Source organism: Cottoperca gobio, chromosome 5 (genome assembly GCF_900634415.1).
Source record: "Cottoperca gobio chromosome 5, fCotGob3.1, whole genome shotgun sequence".
Lineage (NCBI taxonomy): Eukaryota > Metazoa > Chordata > Actinopteri > Perciformes > Bovichtidae > Cottoperca > Cottoperca gobio.
Window position 1 is genome coordinate 5,793,369 of NC_041359.1, and position 26,593 is coordinate 5,819,961.

A 26,593-nucleotide genomic window follows, 5' to 3' on the forward strand; every position below is an offset into this window, starting at 1 on the left:
GACAGCATCTCAAGGCAAGTGATTCTAGTTCATTTGGAGAGATCATTGAGATATATTTCCCAGTGCAAGATCACATAGTTATTGCCCTTAATTTAATTGCAAGAGTCATTTAATGAAGCTGTTGACATGAATAGCAGGAGGCTGTGTTTCATGCAATGTTGCAAATGATGTTACTCCTCCGCTTTAAGCTAAACATATGAGGCTTTTACCGTAATGCAGTCACAATTATCTCACGTTCAATTACCTTTCCTATCGTTACCAAAGGATGTATGTAAAGACAGTACGAAGGTCAAACTCAGGTGCTACCTGTGTTTGATTAATACTTAGCAAACAATCTTACTTTGAGTAACATAATTGAACTAGAATGGAACTCTGTGCGTTCACTCGACATTCTGGGAAATCATCCTTCCGACTTTTGGTGAGGTCATGCAAAACATTAATATCTGTTTTGAGTTGTTGTTCTGACTTGGGGGGCCGTTCATGTGAATTTTCCCAGTCAGAAAACAAATTCTTCCGAATATTCCGACACCACTTGAATGCAGCGCAAATGCCCATTTCCGCAATGTCAACGTAAGTGAAACATAATTTGTGTATCTGCCCCGTGATTCAGATCCACTCTAAAATGTAATTGGTTCTTTCTTAGCCCATGCTTCACAAACAAGTGTGATGAGAATCGGGCCAGTATTTGTGCCGTAACTCTGCTGACAAAAAGACAATTTAATGGAGACAAAAACATAATTTCCTTGGCAGAGGTAATTATATGCACTTTGTTCATATCGCAACATAGTCATAAAAGCATCTATATCAGTATATGAATGTACTTGTTAACAGCCCATTGCTTTCACAGTTTCACAGTGTCTTTATCTACTGATCATTGAGCAAGTTTGCAGTTTTTTATTTTCTTTGCTTTTTGTTTTCTGAAGATAACCATGAAGTTAGACTTCCCAGAAATGTATCTCTTTATCCCTTACTGTCTGAATTTCCTATCATATCCTGTTGACTCAACTGTCTTTGTTCCAACACCCTCGCTTGTAAACCCAGACACACACACACGCCACATACACATTTCACTGCATGTGTCATCAGTTACAGGGAAAAGAAAACAGCTAACTTTGTTTACCCTTCAGTGTGCCCGTAATACCACGCCTTGGGCGTTGAGAATGATTTTGTTACAGCTTTTTTTGGTCTCTAGAATTTCCTCCTACAATTATCAGCATTTCACTGTCTTAGTCATTTATGATGTTGTAGTGGCTAAAAATTCAAATGTAGATTATCTGAGCTGGTAATGTAAAAATAATTAGACTACATCTGCAAAATTATATTAAAATGATAATAATTGGGTTTTTTTGTATTTAGTTTACATCAACAATAATGAAATATATACATAATCATATTACAATATTGTTTCAAAAGCTGGTGACTTTTCCATTGTGATTTGATGCTAAAATGTCTTTTTTTTAGGGTTATTCTTAGCTGTTTGTTTTTAAAGTGTTGTTAATTGTGAGTGGAAATCAAGGTGATATATTTTCCCCAATAAAAAGCTAAAATTAAAACATATTTAATAACTTTTTAATTTAACTGATTTAAGAAAAAAGGTATTTTTGAATTTCAAGGACTTTAAAATATTGGTCTGTTTTGACCAGTTTTCATAATGTCATAAAATAAATAACATCCTGCTCCATTTGACTGCCAGAGGCGATGCAATAGTTCTTTTCCGATCTGTTTTCCGCGTCAGTTCAGTTCACATTGTGTTTGTTTCTGATTTCTCGACCAGATTGTTAGTTGCTCTGGAGAAAAATCTGAAAGCCTAAAATGTAAGATGTTAATATTACTATTGTGTGTGGGAGGTAATCTTGCTCACATAGTTCTTAGTTTCAATGAGTACACTTTCTATATGAGTTGCTGGCTGTTGGGGTTCCCCCATCCACAAATTTCAAAGCAGAGGACAGTTAGGCATGCAGAATGAGATATCTTTCTCTAGTGTCATTTATCTTTACACGAGAGCTCAGAGAAAGATGGAGACAGACAGAGAGAGGGATCATTTATACACTTTAAAGTTAAGCATGGTGAAATGCCAGGAGTGTGGCCTCTTTGTAGCCTGTGGTCATATTTATGCGTCCTGATGTCATCCGACAGCCGTGTGTTTGGGAGGGTCAACACACACAACCACACAGACCATCATACAGCTGTTCGCTCCAACCCCTAACTGTCTCTCGCCTCCCTGTCTTAAAGTATTGTCAGACTTTACCGGCCCTAAGGCCGATTCTCAGAGTTATCTCTATCTTTTCATCCGTCCGCAGAGCTTTGCCCTTTCCCTGTAGATATCTTACTTTCACACAGTCTTTCACAGGTTTCACTCACTTGTTCACACGTCACTCTAACTTTTCTCCTTTGTTGTGCTCTCTCACTTATCTTGTTAAACATTCTGCCATTTACTTCTTTACCGTTTCTGAACTTCTCAAATAATCGACTGTGGAGCTTGTAGATTGTCCGTCTGCGAGATGAGCTGGGATGTGCCCCGGCTGTTTGTTTAATTGTGGGAGCAATCGTCTGAGGGACACGGAAAGAATGAGACCAGTTATTTACCCAGATGGTTTACTGGTGGAGGTGTGAGGCTGGCCAGTTCACTGTGGGAACACAACGCTTGCTTTTCTTGGTATCGCTGACCGTTTTCAAGACCACTGTGTTTTTTCCCCCCGGCTCTCTCCAGCTTTGTTTGCTCTGGATGGCATGTTTGATTATTTATCGTAAGGGAAAAGGGAGTAGCTGGAGCAATAAACATGTGACTGCACTGTATTTTGTTTTCCACTGAGAAGGCCGTGTCCTTTAACAGATATTCGAAGCAGCCATAAAGCCTTTTTTATTTGGGGAGTTTGGCCGAGCTAAAGGAGGATCAAAAGCACTGATAGTGTCTTTGTGTTTGCTTGTAAGTGCAACTTATCAACAGATAAATATTTCTTCTACATGGCTGCAGTTGATCTTTTTTTAACTCTTTCTGTCTGTGAATTTCTTTTGACATCTGATCATTGTTCCCGGTTTATTTGTGTAGGGATGATTTGTTTATACCAGCTTTAAATGTTTGTCTCTGAATGGGAGAGTATAAAAAGATGGTCTGTAATGTTTGTTTGTTATCTATCAGAAGGCCAAGGGAATATTGTTGTAAGGAGATACATCTGCTCTGATAATAGGCCTCAAAGTGTCCTCAAGGGACTTTTAACATATCTACTTCTAGAATTTCTCTTGGACTGATTCTTTTGATGTTTTTCTCTTCATTAGGCTCTCCAAGTGGCTCGGCAGATACTCCTCCACCAGCACCAGCAACAGTCCCAGCCACAGCAACTGCAGTCTCTACAAAACACTGGCCGCAAATCCCCCAAAGCCAACGACAAGCAGCAGAGCCTACAGGTACTGTCAGACACTCTCTCATTTATTTACTTGTGATTATCAGATGACTCGGTTATTTTACGTTGTGGTTGATCAAAAAAACATGAAGTGAACTTTTGCAACTCTCACTAGAACACAGTGTGCAGGGAAAAACACAGCGCTAGGCTAAGTTCGCAAACAGGAAATTAAAATTGGCAGTGCAACATTTGCAGTTATGTATGTATGCTCCTGCAATATGTGTGATTTAGCTGCACACACACAATCAACCATGTGTCATCTTGACATAGAACATCAGAAGTATGTCGGATTGGTTGCTGGTGTGAAATATATAGGCCAGGCTGTTAGAAAAGCCTGTGTGTGGAATGGGCCTTAGTTCAGGGGGTGTACAGCTTGGGTCAAAGCAGGAGAAAGTGTGGAAGTGAGGGAGAAGAAATGGAGGGAGAGGAAGCTCCATTACTCCAACAGAGAAGTGAGTCCAGTCAAGCAGAGGAGACACTATGCTTATCCTGTGTACACACACACACACACACACACACACACACACACACACACACACACAGCATAAAGAGAAGAGGAGGTAGGTCCCTACCACCAGCAGCAGGAGGTGCTATGGAGCAGCCCACGAGTAGGGTGGGTAATCCGGGTGGAGGCCTTGGAGGTGAAGTAGAGAGAGGCAAGCCATGGGTGGGAAAGTGTGAGAAGTGGGGAGAGGTACAGAGGTGGTAGGACAGTTGACATTGTGCTACAAAGAAAAAACATCTATTTTTCATCTTGCTCTGCTTATAATCTGAATGGATATCTGATGCAATATTTATGTTATTTTCAGATCAACTGCATCAGAGATATATATCTTTGTTTGATCAAGGAGCGGTTGTTTGTGTCAGTGTGAAATTGCAAACGACTACAGGGCATATTTGGTAATTAATACGGAGGCCCTGTTCTCTATGTGTGTATATATATATAATATTTAATACCCTTACTATCCCATTGGGGGCCCTTTTTAATGAGCTATTGTAGCAGCTAGGTCTAATGTCAGGTTGTGAAAAAGCCTCTTTGTTGTGCAGATGTCTTCGGAATAGCTCCAGAGGATGAAATATGACTGTGATGACCTTTTAGTTGTGTGCATATTTGTCAGGATTCAAATAAGTTGAAAGGATCAAACTAAACTGTTTCCCCAGCCTGGCAGGGAATTGTGCTGCAGAGGTCAACAGAGGGGACCCGCAACGGCAGATTCCAGCGTACAGCCAGTTGTTGGTACATAGTGAAGTACTAGACCATCTCCTGCAGACAAAGACAAAATTAAAATTCTAATTTATTAATGTATACAGAGAGCTTGGCCAAGCTGTCACTCAGCTATTGAAAAGAGAGTCGGGCCCTTTCCCCCGCTTCCTCTGCCCCTCCCCTCTCCTGCACGGTTCTTGTGAAGAGAGCACAGGCTTGCTGTAGTATCCGTAAATTGGCTGCTCTCTAATGTTGCATGTTACATTTCGCTGGTTTGAATCTGCCATTATGAAAAAGCCACAGGTCCAGACAAGTGTTTGTTTATCTCTGAATTACATATTCTACTAATTAAACACAACCCCAGCCGCATTCACAAACACAGTTTAAAAAGCCAAGCGTTCATACATAAACATCAGCGTGAGGATGTATCACATTTGTTTTTGTTGGGTTTTTTTTTTTCCTTCTTCACTCATGGTGGTGAGATGTGTCTTGTTTTCTCTCTTTCCTTCTCACACACGTCTCTCTCTCACAAACACATTTTGTGAAACACCAGAGTCTCATCTCGCTTCCTCTTTTAAGAACAAACCCGTGCCTAGAGGAGCCCCCTTCACACAGAACATCCACTATCTCCATCACACAGCCTGGATAATGATTCTCTGTTGAGCCGGACTGGGTCATCAAAAGACATGATCCAACAATTACGTGGCTGTGTAGTAAGCTGACACCCCATAAAAGCATCTGATCTGCGGACGGGGGCTCCATTCATCTCAGCGGTCTTCCCATTAGGCACGAGGAGATGTGCAGAGAGACTTTTACTCATTTGGAGATGTGACTTACTTTTCAATTCATTCTCATTCAAGTCAAAAAATAATGAAGCACGGTATATACAGAACATTGGGAAAAAAGAAGACCTGCATAGTGTAGTAAAGGGGGGACAATACCAGTCCAACAAGCCTCAGGATCCTTGATCAGCATTAAATGGCTCTTTGGTTTTATATCTCCAACAGGGGTACCCCCCCCACATCCCCTCGCCCCTACACCGCCCACCCCTGCCTCTGGATGAAGATGCCTCCGCTGTGTACTCGGCAGCCTAGAGGCGCTTTAATCAGGCTCTATATACAAACAGCTGCTTGGCAGGCAGGAAAGCAGCTAAACATACTTGACTGGTCAAAAAGCCAGTAAATTACATTGACTGAATGACACGTGTGATTAAAAGAATCCATGCCGCTTTTACATTTTTGTGCTTCACACCTACAGTGGCACGACGACGAGAGCCGGCAACTCCCACCCCGCTAATTACCATTATCAGTGAAATGGTAGGGTTTGACTCATTAGTTCAATGTGCATTTAATTAGAGGCAGGCTGAAATTGGATTTAACTTATTACTTTTTCATGGATCACTTTCTTGTCATCACTTCAAATTGGATTGCAGCCCCAGGTAACTAATTATGCCAGCCGCAGGATCAGGACTGGAGAAATAGGTAATTAGGAACAACACTGTCGGACCCTCGCTGATAGTCCAACCAGCACCGAGGTGGGAGGAGGGGAAATTGAAGCGTGTTTGTGGCGTTGCACACGAGCCTCGCTGGTTAACTACAACCTCATTGCAAGAGATCCCAGGTAGGCATCCACCTCCTACAGGGGATTATGTGGCATTCAGCTGGGCTGAAGATGTTGTGTCAACATGGTGTCTTTGCTATCAGTGTAATGCTGAGATTACGCTTGTTTCCCATCCAGGATTGTGCCTGAGATTGGCCTTCATTATTCATGTCACTGGTACAGTGTGAGGTATGGCGAGCAGCCAGCTGAAGTTCCCTGTGTGGACGCTGCTTGAATGACATTGACTGCTTTCTGTCTGTAGTGCATCTGCACTGATTGTTCTGAGAATACATGAAAAGGCAGATCCAGAGCAGATAGCTAGGGTATAGAGAAGGGTATAGGGAAAAGATGACGTGACTTTACTTACTATTGAGAGCTTCTGATGTTTGATCTTAGTGAAGTGAAGAGCTTCTTTCTAAAGAATCTGAATCTTGAAGAACTTCTCTATCCTTTGGGTTTCATTGTTTTTTATATTTATTCTAATTATATGATGGTCTTTTGTTTTGAAATGAGAAACACTAGTCACTATTCTCTGATAAATGTTGCATTGAACATTTTCATGATGTCAAAGGTGCATCACTTGTTATTCTTCAGACACAGAGAAGCTACTGATAATGTTTCAAAACCATGTCAGCAGACAATTTTCTTATCTGTACTATTACCAGTTGAAGCCACAGTCCAAACTTCTTTCTTCTCTTTCTCTCCCTCTCTCTCTCCCTCTCTCTCTCTTTCTCTATCCCCCCCTGCTCTCTCTCTCTCTCTCTCTCTCTCTCTCTCTGTTTTCACACCATAGTGTACAGCCTCACAGAGGGCATCTCCAGGTCAAAAGATAATGTCTTTTCAGTTTACAGGATGAAAGCCTTTTAAGTTGTAGAGCGCCCCTCCATCGCCCCTCCTCCCCACGTTTGCTCTTCACATCCTTCATTTGTGGTCTGTTGGGGGGAAGCGTGATGTGACACAATCCAGGACCCAATCCTCTGTCTGACAGGACAGGGAGAAGCCGCCGGCTCTCTTTCTCTCTCCCTCTCCTACTGTTTTTGCAGTAGGCCCATGGCATTGTCCTGACACATGTATACCACAGTGCTCCAATCTGTAAGTCATTAGAGCACTAGGCCGAAGCCTGTCAGCTGGAGTTCAGCCAGCGCTGCGGGGCAATCTGAGGCAGCATTTCGAGGTGCTCCTGCAGTCCAGTGGCCCAAAGTGGCAAGGCTGTGGTAGCCCACTGGCGAGGTGACAGTGAACACAAGACTGGATTAATGTTCTGGGTTAGTTTCTGTGAGATAGAGATTCTCTTTACACAAGGGAGACCTAGTCAAGACAAAAGGAGTGTATTTGTAATTAGTTAAAATACATCAGGCAGAATAAATGTGTAAGAGAAGAAGTGCTGAGAGGGAGTGGTGGCACTCTCTCAAAACACAAATCAAAGCATTGTTCATTTCTAACTGCATTAAGATTGCTAAAATAAACCAGCTAATTCACAGATTATGTGGACGTAGTGTTTGGGCTGATTTAAAGGAATAGTTTGACCTTTTGAGAAATGTGCTCATTTACTTTCTAGCAAAGAGTTAGAACAGAATACTGATACTGATACCACTTTCATGTCTGTACGGTAAATATGCAGCCACTGCAAGCAGTCTGTTAGCTTAGTTTAGCAAAAAGACTGGAAACAAGGGGAAACACCTATAAAGTGACCACAAACCACGGCATGTTGTTTTTACATTTGGCAAAGTTTTTTTGTACGGATTAAACAAATGAGATTTTACGTGGTCTTTAGTGAGCTTTAGAGGTGCTGGTTGGTGGATTTTCTTAAACTTTCAACACCTTTCCAACCAATCACAGGAAGCGTACCATTTACGTGTTATTTCATTGGTTAAAAATACATTTTATTTACCTGTGGCAGGTTTGCTACCTCTGAATTTGATGAATTCACTGTTTATTAGTCAACAAATGAGACAACAATTAGCTAGCTAGCGCAACCCTGGTCCCTCCACCTCATTGTCGGCGACGATCGGATCAATAGGACGCAGCGCTGCAGCTGTTCGGCTCATGAAAGCATGGCGAAATTAGACGAGCCACTAAATGAGTAAACATGTACTAACTTAGTGCTTCACTCACACACTCTTGTCACAGCGTAGGAAAGCATATCACATCTCCCATCACCCATCTCATGACTTTCAACCTCTGGACCGCTTGAGATTTGCCTTTGTGAACGCAAACCAGACCAGTTGGAGAATTGAAACTATGTATCATCCTCGCATAGGTGTAATTCATAACCAGACCTTGTGAACCCTCCCTTAGTAGAAATAGTCTTTGCTTCTTTACCTCCAGAATGCGCAGTTGCTATCGATATTTTAGGAAATGACTTACGGAATAGCTCCCCTTTTAGTCTGTCTCCAACAGTAACATCCCACAATCCCTCAGTAGTGTGCGTGATCCTCAGAAGGAGTTGATCTCTTTGTGTTTGTCAAAAGTCTCCAGGTGATGCCGTAATGAAATCTCATGTTGACGCCTGCGTTGCTTTGAGGTGATACAATCTGTCAGGAATGATCAGCACAACAGCGCGGCCGGTGCTCTCGTGGAACCCGGCATCAGGCCGTCTCTTTTGCTGCTTGTTTTCCTTGTCATATTGTAAAAATGTATTATGTGTACTGCATAGATTAAAACCAGGTTTGGGTTAATCCTGTCAGAATGAAGTCATCTGTCCCAATTCCACGCAGCCAAGCAGAAACTGGGGGGGCGGCTGCGTTAGGAGCTCTCTCCCAGCCAAGATGATGACTGTCGAATTGACTCCAGTCACAGCGCTGGGAGCCACTTACCATTTTCAGGACCCTCTTTTCATTTTGGGCTTGATGTTTCCCTTCAAGCAGTGAACCCTCTCACCCCTTCACCCCACTCAGTCATCCACCCGAACACACACACACACACTTTCCCCCTAAGATTTGTTGTATCTTTGTATCATCCTCTGGCACTTTGTCTTGATGTCAAGCGTGTGTTGTTTGGAGTGATTCACACGCCCTTTGCAGAGGGGTGGAAGGATGGATGGATGCACAGTCAACCATAGCATTAATAAACACTAACAGCTATGCAAGGTGCAGTCAAGTCAGCATCAAACCCACAATGCGTTCTTTTCTTCGGGTGTCGTCGTCGCACGCTTTTGACAGCCTCTGATTCCATTTTCACTTTTTGTTAGGAGTGGGAAAGAGATATTGTGTCTCGCTCAGACAGCATGAGAGGGATCCAGAGACAGAAGGGCCTTCAGCTACATGAAGACATCGTTTGGAGTTGTGCTTTATGTTTGTGTTGGACATTGTACAGTAAACCATCACAGCCTAGCCATCCTTGTAGTTACACCCTCTGCTGAAAGCTCAAAGTGACATTTTAATTTGGCCTTATCGTTTCAAATATATTTACATGGAGAGTTCTCATCTATATCCATTACCTCCAGGAATGTTCCTGAGGAATATTATTGGTTATTGTTGGAAACAGGACAGGTTAACAAATGCTGTTTAATAACACCACAAAGAAGGTTAGCTTAGCAGTTAATCATGGTGGTTAGCAGGGCTTAGTGTGTGTCCTACATTGTTCCCTAAAAAGTGATGACAAGAGCCACCCACATGACTAAATTGCTTGTTCCCTGCTGGAATCTGTGTAGTTATAATGGCATATGTTTGTGATTGCATATCAAAGCCTAGAGATTATTTGTGGCTGGAGATTTAGTGGTCAAGTTATTTTTATATCTCCACAGCCCCGACAGAACCATTTTTAGTTCATATTCAAAGGACTGTGTTCTAAGTGTCTGTGTATTAATATTGTTTCTGATTGAAGACGAATCAAGACAACACAGAAATTCCCCCACCTCCTTAAATCGTGTTTGCTCAAACCCCAAAGTGTTCTTGTTTTGACTAAGTGAAAAACCACACTAGACGGTACACACTGAAACACAAGCTCCGTTATTCTCCGACTGGCATTATCACCTCAGGAAATATTTAGCAAATACCGAGTTCACTTTTGCTGACTAAACAATGTGTTCCTGAATGCCGAAATTAAAAGTAAATAACCAAAGCCGTGTATAATAGACCGAGGGGGAACGCAGTGACTCAGGCGTGACTTACTGTAACTCCGCTCTGTGCTTTGGGTGATAACCTCATTCACTCCAAACATGACTTATTGTAAGTATCAGGGGCGGCATTAGGAGGCTGCATATGTTAAAGGTTGAGTTGATTGTCATATCATAGCAATGCAAATACACTTTTATTTTAACATGACTTTTTAAAGCATAGCTCCAACAATAAATAAAACCTAAAATAATTGACAGAAAATGGAAAATAAATGCAGTTGTAATTCCAACTGCAGAGATCAGTTGATTGACATGAAATAATCACAAACTATTTAGTTTATTGATTGATTGTGAAAGTCATTTTTCATTCAAACATTTCATAAAAAGCTGTTTTCAGCCTCAAAAATGGAGATTTTCTGCTTTTTCTGGTTTCTATCATAATACAGTGAATATCTTTGGGTTTTGTTCTGACAAAAAACAGACATGTAAAGACATCACCGTGGAGTTTGAGAAACTGGGATGAACATTATTCACTATTTTCTCAAATGTATAGACCATACGATTAATCGAGAAAATAATCGTTAGTTGTAACCCTTGTTTGAATAACGTTAAAAATCAAGTAAGAGAAGAAGCCAGTGTTGTCAAACTTTGATGTAAGCACTTAAAGATGAGCCCTGGATGGAAACGAGCAGATCACTTTTAGTTTTGTAATGACTTGAGAATAGAAATGCAGATTCCACCTCTTCAGAAAGCTCTTTGCACCGTTGTTTTAACTGCTGCACAAATCACATAGCACTCTCCTGTATGATGTCAGTGCACGTGAGTGGGTCACCAAAAACAAATGTATGTTCTTTGTGAACTGTGCCAAGTCTAAGGTTTTGCTTCAGCCTTGAGAATAAGGGGAGAAAAAACAGTTGATTTAATGCTTTGTGTCTCTTTTTAAATAATAGAAAGATAAAGAAATAACCGAAAGATCACACACATTATGGTACTGTTGTGGATCTTAAAGTTATTTTTGTTACCTTGGCAATATTATATAGAGCAGCTGTTATTTATATAGGTCCCACACCTGCCCTGCTGACTCCCACCATCAGTAAACAATGATTTACTTTACACACACACACAGGGAAACAGACTGTGTTTGTTTTCTCATGACAATGGGCCAGGTCACCAGAGCCTGTCGAGAAAAGGAACGACTCTAGTTTTGTTTTTTCCCTCCACTTCCTCTCCACTTCTCTCCTCCTCTTTCTGTAGTAGCAGTTAAGACATCAGTTGGCATGCCGGTGCAGCTTTACTCACTGGCTGCGTTAGTGTTTTTGGGAAGGCTTTGTAATTGGAGGCGAGTCGTTATCTTTCGCAAGAGCCGGAGCGGAGCACAGCTCAGACCAGACATTAACTCATACTTTCACTCTAACTCAAGCAGGAAATATAATGTCATCCACTCTGTCGTGAACACAATCGCTCAGCGCTCTCTGTAAACTATCACAGGGGACGCTGGTTCAAGGCTCAAGGATATTGATGTTTCTCTGTGCGCAGGAAGAAAAAAATAATCTATATAGCGTGTGTATCACATCGACACATATGTGTAATTATTTTACATGCCGCAGGCACAGAGGCAATGGATTAGAAAGACAGTGTAGGAGAGGAGAAGCTTGAACTGTGTGTCTGCTAAATTTATCATGAGGCCTTTGGGAATGTTGAAATGAGAACAGTGGCCTATTACTGCTAAGAAGGTGTTTTATTGAGAATACGCCGACATGCCACCCCAGGGAGAGTGCCGGGGGAGAAGAGTGTGGCTGTAGCCGAAACCACTTTGTGTGTGTGTGTGTGTGTGTGTGTGTGTGTGTGTGTGTGTGTGTGTGTGTGTGTGTGTGTGTGTGCGTGTGTATGCGTGTGTGCGTCGAGTTGTAAGCACACGCCTGCCATGTCACTGTCTTTTTTCTGTGAGCCGTCTTGAGGGTGTCAGATAGAAAATAAAAGCGCCTTTTCTTCCACTTAATTATTCACTATGATATGTATTGGAATTGTCACTTTTGACACTTGAGGTGTCCCAGTCAATAATTTATATAGGTCAGGCCAGCTTAGCAGAGCTTATTGTTAGTTATTAGCAGACGGCTTGTTACGCAGCCACTCTGTTTATTTTAGCAGTGTGTTTGCGGACTGGAATGCATCCCATGAAACATTCCTTCATCCTTGGCCAAGGGTTTATAGCAGTTGATATGAGCTGTGTTTTAGTATTCAGCACTGCGTTTATTGTGATGATAATTAACAAAGTGAGGTGTTAATCTTCCCTCATGCCTTTTTCCTCTAATTCTTTGTTAAGTGGGTTGCACAAGTTTTTTTTATTGTTAGAACTAAAAGTAGGTCTTACTACATTTCTATATGTTTTTATGCGCTATGCAATTGAATGTACTCGTAGCTGGATTAAGACAAAGGTGAGATTTGTTCATTTAGAAGGTTCAAATCTACAAACATCTTTCTCTTCCTGTCCCCGCGCTCTCCCAGTGAGTTCAGCAGGATCTCCAGTAGGTGGCAGGGTCCTGTTTCCCTCTCCTGTCTCTCCTCCCTTACTGAGTGCACATGTGTGTTAAAAGAGTGTGATGATATTATGACAGCTAATTGCTCTCATTGGGATGGAGTTGGATGGATTGCCTGGTTCTGTAGCTGGTGTAATGTTAGCTATTAATGTTAAGTGGTTTTAGCTTGTCTGAGGCCAAACTGTAGGATAAGTGTTTAAAAACTGGAAACAAAAGTTAATGCTGCTGTGGTTGATTTTTATGACCAAATGCAGACAAACTTGCCTTCTAGTGTTGTGCATCTGCGGTGCAAGCGTACACATTGACGTTAATGGAAGAAATACAAGGCAAAACAAACAGTTCTTATAAATACATTATTTTACTCTGGAATAAAAGATGCTATTGTCTCAGCTTGGGGAAATGTAAAAGAAAGAAAAAGTACAAAGCGTCTGAATTGTTTGTGCATTTGTTGTTTTCAGCATGTGAAATGAGTTGTGCCTTTGTTCCGGCACTGTAAACAATTCCATTTAGCAGAACAATAAAGGGGCTGATAGCGGGGGCCAGCTTTCTTTCTTTCTTTCCGCTGGATAGCTGTGTTTACTTATCTGTTGTTTAATTAAAGGGCCTCTTTTCTTTAGGCTCCCATTGTTTCAATAGCACGGCCGGAGACCCGGCAGGGGTCAAAGGGTTAACAGCCGTCAACTGTGTCTTTTTTTTCTTTCTTTTTTTTTTTTTGAAAGGGGCCCCCACACAAAGGCACGGGTTCACCTGCAGCCCAGCCCGCGGCTCCCTATTGTGTGGCCCCATTTGAATTGATTATGTTTAGAAGGCTGGTTGTGATTGGTGGAGAAGGGCGTGGTTGATTGGATAGTTTTGTATCTTGTCAGCCGGGGAGCAACCTTGCGCGTGCAATCTGTCTGTATCCCGAGGAAGGTTGGAGACTCCGCAGCACAGCAGCGCTTGTTCTCAGCCTCCCTGCCTGCCAGCCCGTGTGCCTCTACCTATCTCTCTCTCGCTCTCGCTCTCTCTCTCTCACACACACACTCTCTCTCTCTCCCTCTCTCTCTTTCCCTCGCCGCGCTGCTCTCCGCTCTGCTTCACTCCACACCGCGTGGCCCAGCACTCTGTTTACCCTGCCAGCTAAATGGAGTTTGTCAGGTTTGTCAATATGATTGATTTTTGTGTTTTTTCCTGCTTTCTCGTGTAAAAGAAAAACTTGACAATTTAATTTGACCGGGGAAAAGGAGAGAAGGAGTCTTTATTGTCTGTCTGTCGCTGATGTTGTGTCATTGTAATTGGTTCATTTTGTCATGCAGTTTGTATGAGAGAAGCAGTTATCTGGGCTTTACTTTGCAGTTGAGACCCTGGCTCAGAAAGCAGGTGTCCTGTATTTGAGATGTTCTGTATCTTTGCATCTCAAAACAAGACTGTATGGATTGGCTGCTGCTGTTTATCTGTGTGCTGTGATGTTGATGCTTTTGAGCATTTCGCTTGTAGCAACAGTTTGTTTAGCTGTGCTTGTTTGTCACTTACAGTATTAGACACCTAACCTTTTAGGTCTGCCCCTTTTACTCTGTTTGTTTTAGTTTAGTTTACTCTGCTGATGGTGAGCTAACCAGTTCAGCAGAGTCCTGTACTGTACTCTATGCTGCTTTCATTATGGAAAGTTCTAAGAATAACAGCAGACAGGTTTGCCTTCTCTTTAACATTGTTGTTTCTCTCAGAAAATGACTGCGTTATTGTTAAGAATATTTCCATGGTGAGCCGTATAAAATGGGCACACAGTCTTCTATTTCTTTGTGTTTTTTGTGTTTGCCGGTTGTGTATTCTGTGATGATTTGTTAATGAGCGCTGGTCAGACTTTGCTTGCGCTCTGGCGATGGCCTGGACTAATCCTCACTCTGCTCGTGGTGTCACAGTGAATTAAGACAGGCTGGCACAGCTCTATATTTGACACCGTCACGACAAAACCACGTTGGAGACACGCTGTCACTCCAAATGTCATCGCTCGTATCTTCCTAAAAAGTTTGGCTGTGTGTGTGTGTGTGTGTGTGTGTGTGTGTGTGTGTGTGTGTGTGTGTGCGCTTGCAACAAAGAGTTTTCTGCTGTCAAGTTTGAGCCCCATTTGACAGCTTTGAGGTTTTACACAGAAGACAGCTATTGACTTTCTCTTGTTTAATGACCTCAAGTTGCTTTACTACAATACTCTTAAGTAATGCACTCATGCAACTGTAGAAAGGACTCGCATGGGATTCACTTTTTCCGAGTGCTGTTTTTGGTTTTGCCTGTTTGCACTTATCATTCAGCCAAAACTTTTTTTGCGTGCAATGTTTCAGCACCTTGCGTCAGGGCTAAGAAAGTGTGAGAGATGGAGGTGAATATAGGATGGCTGTCGGAGGAGGAGGAGAGCGAAGCCTAAACAGGGCAGCGTGTACCGTAATGCCGTGCAGCTGTGCCGAGACTCGCAGTTTGGGAGAGCTGGAGTGCGAGCTGATTGGGTTGACAGTTTGTAATCAAAGTTGATTTATTGTTCATTAGTAGTGCATTAGCCCTTTCAGGCAGGGGCGTTATTTGTGCAGTGGCCTGTCAAGGCGAGGGGCTGCGAGCACCTGTCATTTCTAAACCATGACATAGGCAACCAGATATTAGCTGTGTACCCGGAGTGAGGGGGGCACAGGGGGGTAGCCGGCAGAGCCTCACAACGCTCGCTGGGATATCCTTTACAGGGACGGTCTCTGCTTTGTACTGGAGCAGGCAGGCAAGACAGAGAGGAGAGACGGGGGGAATAGTTTAGCAGTGATATAGTGAGCCACCAGCTGCTTTCTGCTGCTCTACCCTGGCTTTCCCCACTAAAACATGTTTTTACATGAAAAATCTTCTCCTTTTTTTTGGGGGGGGGGGGGGGGGGGGAGTTATTACTGCTTGGTGTTTGTGCGTCTCTGTTTCAGATGGGAAGATTATCTCTACACTTGAGATGCCATGTGTTTAAAGGGTTGAGATGCTAGGATAATAATGAGATTACACGGTGTGGAGTGTTTTATGGCAGAAGGTCTCTTTCGCCTCTCATTTCTGTGACGACCTATATATTTTAAACAACTTATATATTTAAAAACAATAAGGGACGTGGTGGCATTGACATGTTGCACTAAAAAAAATAAAACTGGATTTAGCACTGATTTGTAGTTAATGCTATTAACCTGCTGCTAAGAGTCTTTTTCTATATATTTTTATGAATTGGCTGTAAATTTTATACGAGTCACATAACACAACAACATTAAGAAGCAACACAAATTGTGGCCCCTCTCGTCTGCCGCCATGGAAACGAGGATTAGCTTTGCGTTGCTGGTGTGCAGAGAATGGAAACAATCTGCACGAGGATGTGTCAGCCATTGTCTTTTAACTACAGTTTCATTTAAAGGGGATTTTAGGGGCCGTGATCTTAATTAAATCTCAACCGACTCAAATAATGCGTCCGAAGACGTGCACTGTTGCGTAACCGCCGCGTAGAGCTGGTAGACCATAGATCACGGGCACGCAGCTCACCCCCAGCAGTGGTCGTGAGACGTTTCCGGGGAAAGGTGAGAAGAGTGGACGGTGATGTGTAGGACAGTAGCTGTCACCATGAATTTGTAAGCCAGCTTTCAGAACTCAAAAGCCTTGTGGCTGTGAAATACGCTCTTGGAGGTGTGGCTTGAAAGGTCAAAAAGAGTGACAGGACATTGAGTCAGACGGAAAAATATAACGAAGCACTTAGGGTATTTTGTGAACCTAGAATTATTTTTTATTTATTTTTTAAACGCTCACTTATAGACATACATCTGCATCACTGTTGTTTTAATATTCCTACTATTAATAATGATATTTGTTTTACCTGCTCATTGATTATATTTTGAGATACATTTTCTCAAATACAAATTTGGAACGCTATACTAAAACATGATGGTGATGTAAAGGAAGGTGTGTGTGTGTGTGTGTGTGTGTGTGTGTGTTGAGGGGGGTGCCCCGTGTGCGCTCCCCTCAGCAGTGGTCACCTGGTTGCCTCCAGTGTGGGAAAAAGCATCCAGCTTCGCTGCCGTGCAGTTTGTTTGTTTGAACCCGACACTGGGACCAGCTCCGGCTGTTTGTTTGTAGTCGAAAAAGTTCATTAAAATGCAATCTTGACTTTTGTTTTTACAGTTACTCAAATAACTTGAGCCCCTCACACCCCTTACAACCAACTCAGAACATATAGTGAGAGAAGAAATGTGGCTGTGATTATCCTGTTTATGTGAGTTGTAAACATTTTTAAAACCGCTTGATTGTGGATGACGAGGAAGGACTAATGGAGGTCTAAACACTCCTAACACATGTAGGGATGGCTAGTTCTGCCTTTTGAAATGTTAATCCCACTAAAGAATCTGGCATGTAAAATGTGTTGTGTACACTAATTATGTTTTGTAAGAATTCATATAACGAGATGTTTTTTATTGTTAGGGGGGGGGAAAGGATATATCTGTGAATATACTGCGTCTATTTTCTTTTTTTTTGGATAAATAAATGTTCTCCACTTGAGAGATTTCAATCACCCTGAATAGATAATATGGAATTAGCCTTTCCAGTCTTGTCGACGACTAATTATGTTCGCACATCACTTAAGTACAATAGCTCCCGTGAAATCCTCATTCCGGCTACATTTTCATGCAGGAGATCACAGTCAGGATGGGAAGTCGTTTCCTTTGCGCCACACTGCAGGCCAAGGTAAAACAACAGCATCAAACGGACTAGACTCACTGATTTCTCCAGGGCCTGTTATTTCTTTTTTTACTTTTCCATTCCATTTGATGCCCCTGCAAAACAAGATGACCCCAGGGAGCACAAATGAAAATTTGATAATTCTTTTCTTCTTCTTTTTTTTCCTGCCTTTTTTCTTTCAGCCAAGCTGCACCTTTTACAGCCAGTCAAACGTCTGTCGGTCCCTCATTCAGCTCCTTGTCCCTCATTTCTGTTCCTTTTAATGGCCTCAGTTTCTTCCAGTCTCCTTCACCCCTTACCCCTTCTGACCTCTGACTTGTGACGGGGGGGGGGGAGGAAAGCGTCTTCATTAACTCTGAATCAGTGACTCTTTAACGTTTTCACATGTGCGGCTTGTGTTACCTTTTTAGATGCCAAATGCTTTCTATGCTCTGTGTGTGTGTGTGTGTGTGTGTGTGTGTGTGTGTGTGTGTGTTGATGCATGGTCAGATGTGGTGCAGAGAATTATGATATGAAGGATTTTAGAGCTTAGATTAGTCGAAAAATATATTTTTATGATCAATTAAATGTGTGTTTTCAGCCTCATGGAGTTTTCCTGCTTATCTCATTTTATATAATATCAAAGTGAATATCTTTTGGTTTCGGACTCAAAGGACAAGACTGTAAAGACATCACCTTGGACTTGGAGAAACTGGGATGGACATTTTTCACATTTTCACATTTTATAAATCAAACGATTAATCTAGAAAATATTCTGCAGATTCATCGATAATGAAAATGATGGTTAGTTGCCGTCCTAAAGGATATTAATGATTCATATCTTTGTCAAAAGGAACATTTTATTTTGTCAATAATTGTTTTAAAAAACGTTTAAAATGTTTAAATTAAACATTTTACTCAAATCTACACATGTTTTAGTTTTTCCCATTATTCCTATCGTTTTTATACGGTGCAAGTACTTTCTAACTCCATATGGAAAATGTGGTTTTGCTTCTCATACAGTGTATTATGGGCTGCACATGTGCCTGTATGTGCTTGTGACGGTTAACATGCCACAGTTTAGATTTGTGTGTGTGTGTGTGTGTGTGTATATGGCCAGCAGGCCTGTGCTGGTACAGTATATTGCCTGCAGTCACTCTGCAGCTGTGTGAAAATGTTCCAGTTTTGAATGTTTATGTATGGAAGGCACCTGGAGAGCACCACACCTTCGCAAAATTCATAAACGTCAGCTATTTCTGGCATCCTCAGAATGTCCTCTTTTTCACACCCTCATATTGAGGGAGTAGATTAGAGCTGGGCTCAGTGGATCCCTCCAGTTATTAGCCCATTACCACTTTCCTTTTTAGACTATCTTTAGATGGTGATGTATTCTTTTTTTTGGATCATCTGGAGTCATGATGTTATCCAGGAGATAAGGGAGTGCGCCATATGGGAGTGCTCTAAATGGCGACTGGCGTCCTGTGTTTGCGTTAAATGGGCATGATACAGCGGCCAGGGCAATATTTCTCAGTTAAAGTGTTCCCTCCCGCCCTTCCTCTCAATAGGATCCAGTCTTAGGCAGATTTTCACTCCTTCAGCACAGGATTAAATGGTAGTAGTTACATTGATCAATAGGTTAAGAAGCATACAATCCCTCTTGCTGCTAATGACCTCAGTAGTAATGGGTAATAAAATGGGGGTCTGTAATAGCCTCTTGCTGGGGCTGTGCACAGAGGAGGCTGCTCCAGCTGTAGTTACTGTGAGCAAGACGCTCCTGACAAGGCAAAGTGTGAAACCATGATGAGATCTACACCCAAGGTGTAAAGAATTAAGACAGTTAAATTGAAGGAAATCTCAGTGTAATTTGTAATAAAATTGGCAGCTATTGAGAGCTGAGGTGTGTAAAATCTCTGTGTTACGTTTGCTCTCCCCCTGTTTTTTCACATCACACTCTATATAATATGGCATGACAAAATGATTATACATTTGAAAATAATACTGAATTTACAGCTTTTAACACGGTAGTAAAAAATAGAGCATGACAAGTATGGAGTAGATTTTTAATGCACGCAGTTAAAGCAAAGCTTAAAATAAAAGGGGGGGGGGCATTATTTTTTTTATCCTTGGTGTGCGTGGGGGGGGGGTAAATGTCATGTTTAGACGGGAACTATATATCACGTCACGTATGGCGCTTGTGTGTCAGCAAGGCGGGGCTGTTCGGTTGACCTTCAAAATAGTTCATCAAAATTAGCGATGCCCAGAAAAAAAAGGACTTCAGTGGATAATGACTGTGAAATTAGGAAACGGGAGGCCGGGGCTATTCAAATGACAGGACAAGTCATGTGCAAAAGTCAAGATGAACTGCATATTAAGACATAATACAGGGGGGAATTAATATTGCATTTTCCTCCTCGCACTCCCTACGCCTGGTGCGGGAGATGAGAAATGTGAAGTGTGTGTTAGTCCTCCTGGGTGGGGCTGAGCCTCCTTCATTCTCCTGGGTGCTGGAAGAAGAACACAGCACAGTGTAGTGTTAAGTTAACGGAGAGCCGGTCCTTCCTATTTGACATCTGTGCCCTTTCCTCTGCATTTGCAGCACAAGCAGTTCATTATGACAGCGCTTTGTTTTTGTTTTATGCCACGTGGGGGGGGATGAACAAGGTGATGTGCGTGCAGAAAAGCCCCTTCGTTAGCGGACGGGATTTTAAGCGGCGAAATTACATTCAGAAATGCATGAAAAATTCAAAGGGGTGTCATTAGCTCTGAGGCGGCCCCACAATTTGGGTAACCTTGGTGGAGACAGACGCTCACTGTCCGCTCTATCAGCTGCTGACATCAGCCTGAAAGATACAACATTGTATATGCACATACATACTAATGTACACAAAGTAACCGTCGCCACAACATGTTAACAACTGCAAAGACGCGGCACTATCAAGCACGTCTCAGTTGCTGTTTGTCATCCGAATGTCAAGCAAAGGAGCTTTTAATGGTATTGCACATCATAGTGGTGAGTGGCAGCATCCAGACACACTCCGAGTCCCCTACGCCGCCGGAGCAATTAAGGCACCCTGACAACTGTGGGCGCTCTTTCAGTGTCACAACAAATCACTTGTTTTGAGGAGTCATGCACTCACACCTTTCTGCTGGGAGTTAGTTAGAGGCCTGCGTGTTCTTCACCGTGGCTCCTCCTCCAGGCGCTCTGTATCTTCACGATAATAGATCGCTGTTGACAGCGTCTCTAATGAAATGTTCTCACATGACACGCGACGAACCAACCGCAGCATTTTTTGAGGCGGTCTTTCTCGTCCTCAGGTATGGCATGTTTGCCATGTTGTATAAACGGCAAGCTCTGAGAAGCATCGTGGCAGATGTGGATCATATTGTGTGGGCTTGTGTGTGTGTGTGTGTGTGTGTGTGTGTGTGTGTGTGTGTGAGTGTGTGAGAGGGGAAGGTCAGAGGATGGAGGTTAGGGTGGATGCGCTGGCCCTTTTTACTCCACAGGCATGATCCACGCCTGGCTGTCCTGTGTCCTTTTAGTCCGCCTCAGTCTGCTGTCAGAACGGTTAGAGGGGTGTGTGTTTGTTGGAGGGTTTGTGCAGCTTGTAACACATCGAGATGACACTTGAGATGAAGTCTCAGAGACAATTCATAAGCAAGGGAACATTTCTAATATCATTATTTGATATATTCTTTAGTTGAGTTGTTTATTCCTGCTGGCAAGTCATCAGCCTTCACTGTTTGCCAATGATCTCTAGAGGACGGTTCGCTTAAGAGCTGCAACGATTAGTCGAATATTCCATTAGTCGATCGACGGAAACTATCTTGATAACAGATGAATCGTTAAAGTATTTTATTGTGCAGAAATGCTGTTTTCAGCCCATAAAATTTGGAGATTTTCTCCTCTTTTCTGTTTTATATCATGTTAAAGTGAATATGTTTAGTTTTTTTGACTGACAAAACAAGACATTTAAAGACATCAACTTGGACTTGAAACTAGGACTGACATGTTTCACTATTGTCTGACATTTCATAGACCAAAGGATTAATCTAGGAAAGAATTGTTGCAGCCCTAATTCGTCTTTGTTTCCTGCAATAATGATGTACTACATTCATGGACTTGAGGATTGTTTTGACATCTATCTGCTTGTTTTTGTGTGTCTGTGCAGGTTCCACTTTCAGTGGCTATGATGACACCTCAAGTGATAACTCCACAGCAGATGCAGCAAATCCTTCAGCAGCAGGTCCTGAGCCCTCAGCAGCTCCAGGTTCTTCTCCAGCAGCAACAGGCCCTCATGTTACAGCAGGTAATGTGCATCTGACATTCACGTCATGAATCATTTTGTCTGAAAGTCTTCCTCCTGTATAGGCAGCGTTTCTCAAAGATAAATTCACTTTTAAGCTGCTGTACTTTTCTTTTCTTTTCCTCCCCTTAAACCTCAAAGACAACATTCCTCAAAGTATTGGAAATTCTCACAAAACCCACCGCTGAGTTTATACAACTGACAGACTTTCACTCATAAGTCGCCTTCTCGTCTTTTCTGCAGCAGCAACTCCAAGAGTTCTACAAGAAGCAGCAGGAACAGCTCCACCTCCAGCTTTTACAGCAGCAGCAGCAACAGCAGCAGCAGCAGCAGCAGCAGCAGCATGCGGGCAGCAAGCAGAGTAAAGAGGTAGGCTGACATCACTCCAAGCGCCTGCCATTACCAAACGCGTTGGCCAGACAGAGCATGGAAGGCATGTGTGCTCCCTCCCTCAACCCCATCTGCTTCCAGACTGTGGTTAAAGCAGAGAGGAGAGAGGGGGGGGGATCAAGTGCACTCATGCTTCTGATTAGCATGTCAGACATGCTGGATAAATGGCAACAATTGACTGATACTGTGCTAAGAATACTCTTTTTATGGAACCACATTAAATGCACAAAATGCTATAGAGCTTGAGCCACGTTGCAATGTTCGAGATTTGTTTCCTTTCTTCATGTAAACAAGTGTCCTATGCAACAAAGAGATGACCGCTCCTGTGAGCCTCGTGTAAGAAATAATGAAAGGCAGGAACAGGGAGCATATAAATCTGAGAGGCTTTTCTCAGTAATTAACATGGAAATGGCAGAGGAAGAGAAGCCATGTAATTGTGAGATATCAGTGCAGAGAGCGCTCCCAGCTTTGTTGCCTGTGTTGAGTTTTTTTTTTCTTCCCTTTTTCTTCTCTCTCCATCTTTCTTGCTCTCTCCTTCGCTCCCTCCAGTACGGCAGGGCTTGCTCATAGGCAGCAGCTTAATGCGTGTTAATGACCGGAGGATACAGGCATCACTGTGGACAAAGCAAATTATTATTGTGCGGTCAGAAGAAGTTCAAAGACAAATCTGGCAATTTCTGCTCTTGTCCCCGTTGAGTTCCATGTTTAGAGTGGAGGAAGCAGGGAAAATTAAGCTCGATGTTAAAAGCAAGACGCACACACATCCACGCATGCTCACGCTCACACACACGTCCACGTCGTGTCGAAGCTACCAACTTCAAAGTCGTAGCTCCCTAATTAATGAACTGCGGGCTTCAGTTTGGACAAGTTGTGGCGTGATGCTCCCATAAATCAACATGACAGCAGAGCTCCTCGGCCTCAGATAGGGCCTGTCACCAAGTCGCATCTGATGTAAACACTAGAGGAGCAAGGGAGAAAAGAGGAGGGGGGGGGGGGGCAAGGAGGTGCAATTGATCAGTTGAATGGAGCATGAGAATAAAAGAAAAAACTTTTGAAGCATATTATGTATGATCACAGGAAATGGATGCAGCCTCGAGAGGCTCTCCCCCTCCGCCCATGTTTTCTTTCTCTCCCCATCGCTCTCGCTTTTTTTCCATTGCATTTCTTGCAGCCATCAAAAGACAGAATAAGAATTATGCAGTGACTCCCCTGTGGCTGCCAGACAATAACCCCCTGTTGTTGCTTTGTGCCTCTTTTATTTTAAAGACATCAAAATTTAGTTTTTCAAAGATCTTTAACTTTATATTTGAAGCTTGACAATAAAGGCCTGCCAGTGTCACTCTTTATCATTTGTCAGGGACTGTATTTTTCTCTCCCTCATGCCACTTCTTGTTAACCTCTTATTTGGTCTATTGGGTCTGGGGTTTTTTAATGTGTCTGCATGCTGGGAGCGCACAGGAGCTCCTGTCAGCTGATGGGACCAGAAGAAAAAAAGACATGTGAAGGGGAGAGAGTTAAATTCATTTGCAATACTCGATTTTTCTTTCTTCCCTTTTTTCTTTTTCTTCTTCTTCAGAAAAGACACCCTCTATTTATTTAGCGTTTTGATGAAAGACATTGTTCCTTGTGAACTCCCACCCCCGTAGCACTATTATCTTTGTCTCAGGCTGTCAGGGAAGAGCTGGAGAACAGAAAAGCACTGAAGGCATGAGAAACTTTTCTCACACTGATGGAAGAGGAAACAAGAAGCAGCCACCTTTTCATAAGATCAGAGCAGATCACAGGCCACCTGCATCTCAAATGTCCCTGAAAATCTCTCTCTCTTCTCTCTATCTCACTTTGCTCTTCTCTCATTTTGGGTTGGATCACACATGAGCCTGTGAATGAATGAGGTTACTCCTCAATTATGACCCTCCGCCACCACTGTCAAAGCGCCTTCCTCCCCTGATTGATCCAATGAGACGACCCCGCTCGCTGTAATAGACCAGTGCTGCCCGGAGCTTTATTTTTAGCGAGCCGGTGCAGGAGCGGCAGGCAGGGTGTGGGGCAGGAGGAGGGAGAGGAAGGGGGAGGAAGGCTGCTAGACCCTTTTGACAAGCTGAACAGGGGTGGGCGCGCTTTATCTGGCTGTTTCAGTGGTTTCAGAGCAGCCAGCAAGTGACCTGACAGCCACGTTGCACCGAGACCTTTTTTGTATGCACTCAATTGTGAGAAGTAAACAAAGTGGTGTATCCTGTGTTTGGTAACAGGGTGCGGTGCCCAGTTTGGCAGCCTCTGCACTGCTTTTAGTGCCCCCCCCTCTCCTCCCCTCCCGCCCGCTTGACAACTAGCCTGTGTACTCATAAACAGGCCAAGTATCCTGTTGAGTCTTGATGCTTATTGTTTTGCTTAGAAAATACAAAAGGTGTCCTGATAGATGTTGTTGTTTAATCGGTTATAATTTATAATGCTGCCAGTTGTTTGGTCGATTAAGATTTATTCAGTCAATTAGTAATTCTTTTATGCTTTGTGTTCTTGCTGAATGGACACACTTCAACACAAGTGGAGCTTTTGCAAGATTCTTTGTGGAGAAACTCAGTTTTACGGATGTGTTTAGGGCTGGGCGATATTGAGAAAATCATACATATATATTTATTAATCAACATTAAACACACAATGAGATTTTTGATAGTCAGCAATGTGGACATAAGTGGGTAAAAGCAAATAATAGAAGAGCTAGAACTAGTCTGGTGAGTTCAGAAAATGACATCACTTTACTGTAATGCAGCCTTTAAAAACAGCGCAAAACAACACTTGTGCCGTATTAAGATATCCAAAATCTAAAACAAGATATCGATAAAATATCAATATCTTGCCCAGCCCTAAAATCAACTAATCGATTAGTTGACACAATTGTTAATATTAGTTAACTAGGAAGTGTAAGAATTTCTTTAGCCTTATTATTAATAATAATAATAATAATAATAGACATTTTGGGAATTTGACTGGATTTGTTGAGAGCATGGGATTGATGAAAGGGATATCAGTGTCCTCTCCTCTGTGCCCCTGTTATCTACATAACATCTCTCATTTGTTTTGACTCACAGGAGATTGGGGATATTGGATAATTTCCTTCTATTTATTATTCTGACTTTCTTTTTCTCCTTTCCTTCTCCACTCTCACATCACTGTTTCATCCTATCAAAGTTCACACATTTCACTTACCAGAGCCAAATAATGTTCCCCCCTAACCCTTAAGTCAGTAAAGAGACACCAGCTTTTCATTAAAAACGCCTCGATGAAACAGCCGCAGCACGGTTAGATCAACAAAACAGCTATCTCTTAGTCAGTCCACAGTGTGTGACTGAACAAAGCGTGCTGCGCTGGTTGGGGAAGAGTGTATCCCTGAGCTCAGCGCCATGCCTGGGAGAGTTGGGAGAGTTGCTAGGGTGGTTATTAAGCACTCTGATTTAGTCACACGTTGTTTGCTGAATTATGAATGGCTGTAATTAAATTCCTGTGGCTCTTATTATGAATGATTAACTATGTTGTTTCATTGTTTGTCGTTTGCCTCCCGACTCCTCATTAATTAAGAGAGAGAGAGATGTATACTGCACCTGTCTTCAGCTGGCCCAGCGAACCCACACTAAAGGCAGAACATATGAAAATGACACTGTGCTGTTGTGTGTTAGCGCACTCAAAATCCAATAATTTCGTTTTTGTTTTATGAATGAACGTGTTGTTCTAAAGCGTTTTACTATCTATGAACTCTGTGGCCCCTGATCTTAAAACGTTTTCCTTCAGCGGAACACACAAATGTTTGCACTGGCTTCTGTATCTGTGTGTTTGTGCTGATGGTGTGCCCGCTCTATCTCTGTGTTTGTGCCTTCAGCAGCAGGTGTCAGCACAGCAGTTGGCCTTCCAGCAGCAGCTCCTGCAGGTCCAGCAGGTCCAGCAGCAGCATCTGCTCAACCTTCAGAGGCAAGGGCTGCTCACAATCCAGCCCGGACAGACCGGCCTGCCCCTGCACTCCCTCACTCAGGGTCAGTACCTAATATCACAGCACTGAACTCAACTGGTAGCCTCCTGCTCTTTGTCAAGTCTCCTGTTCTCAACCGCTCAACATGGTACCAACAAAACACTGCAACACAACTATGTCTGGGGATAATCCTTTTTTTAACTACCAAATATATTTTGAAGTGCTAAAATGTGTTTGGTCTAAATGAGACAAAACGATGTAGATTAGGATTATGCTTCATGTGCTTATTGAGATATGGGATGATCCTGGCCTTCTATTTAAAACAAAACATATTGGTCTGTGGATTATGGAAGTTGTTTACTAAAAGCCAGGGTTGCCAGACGAGAAATGTTAAACTTTAGTGCCAGAGGCTTACATCTATTATATTTTGAGAAGGATTATTGTACCACATAAG

At 42.6% G+C, this 26,593-nt stretch overlaps 1 protein-coding gene across 4 annotated transcripts in view; it reads left to right on the forward strand.

Moving 5' to 3' along the window:
• The window catches only part of LOC115008655 (forkhead box protein P1-B-like), a 155,825-nt gene that overhangs the window by 98,269 nt on the left and 30,963 nt on the right, over window positions 1-26,593 (forward strand). For 3 of the 4 annotated variants that reach the window (XM_029432380.1, XM_029432377.1, XM_029432378.1), the window contains 4 exons: window positions 3,277-3,405; window positions 21,657-21,794; window positions 22,035-22,160; window positions 26,053-26,203. In XM_029432380.1, coding sequence (XP_029288240.1) covers window positions 3,277-3,405; window positions 21,657-21,794; window positions 22,035-22,160; window positions 26,053-26,203 — 544 coding nt within the window. Of the gene's footprint in view, window positions 1-3,276; window positions 3,406-13,900; window positions 13,936-21,656; window positions 21,795-22,034; window positions 22,161-26,052; window positions 26,204-26,593 lie in introns of those variants that run through there. The other variant, XM_029432379.1, reaches the window with a different exon arrangement.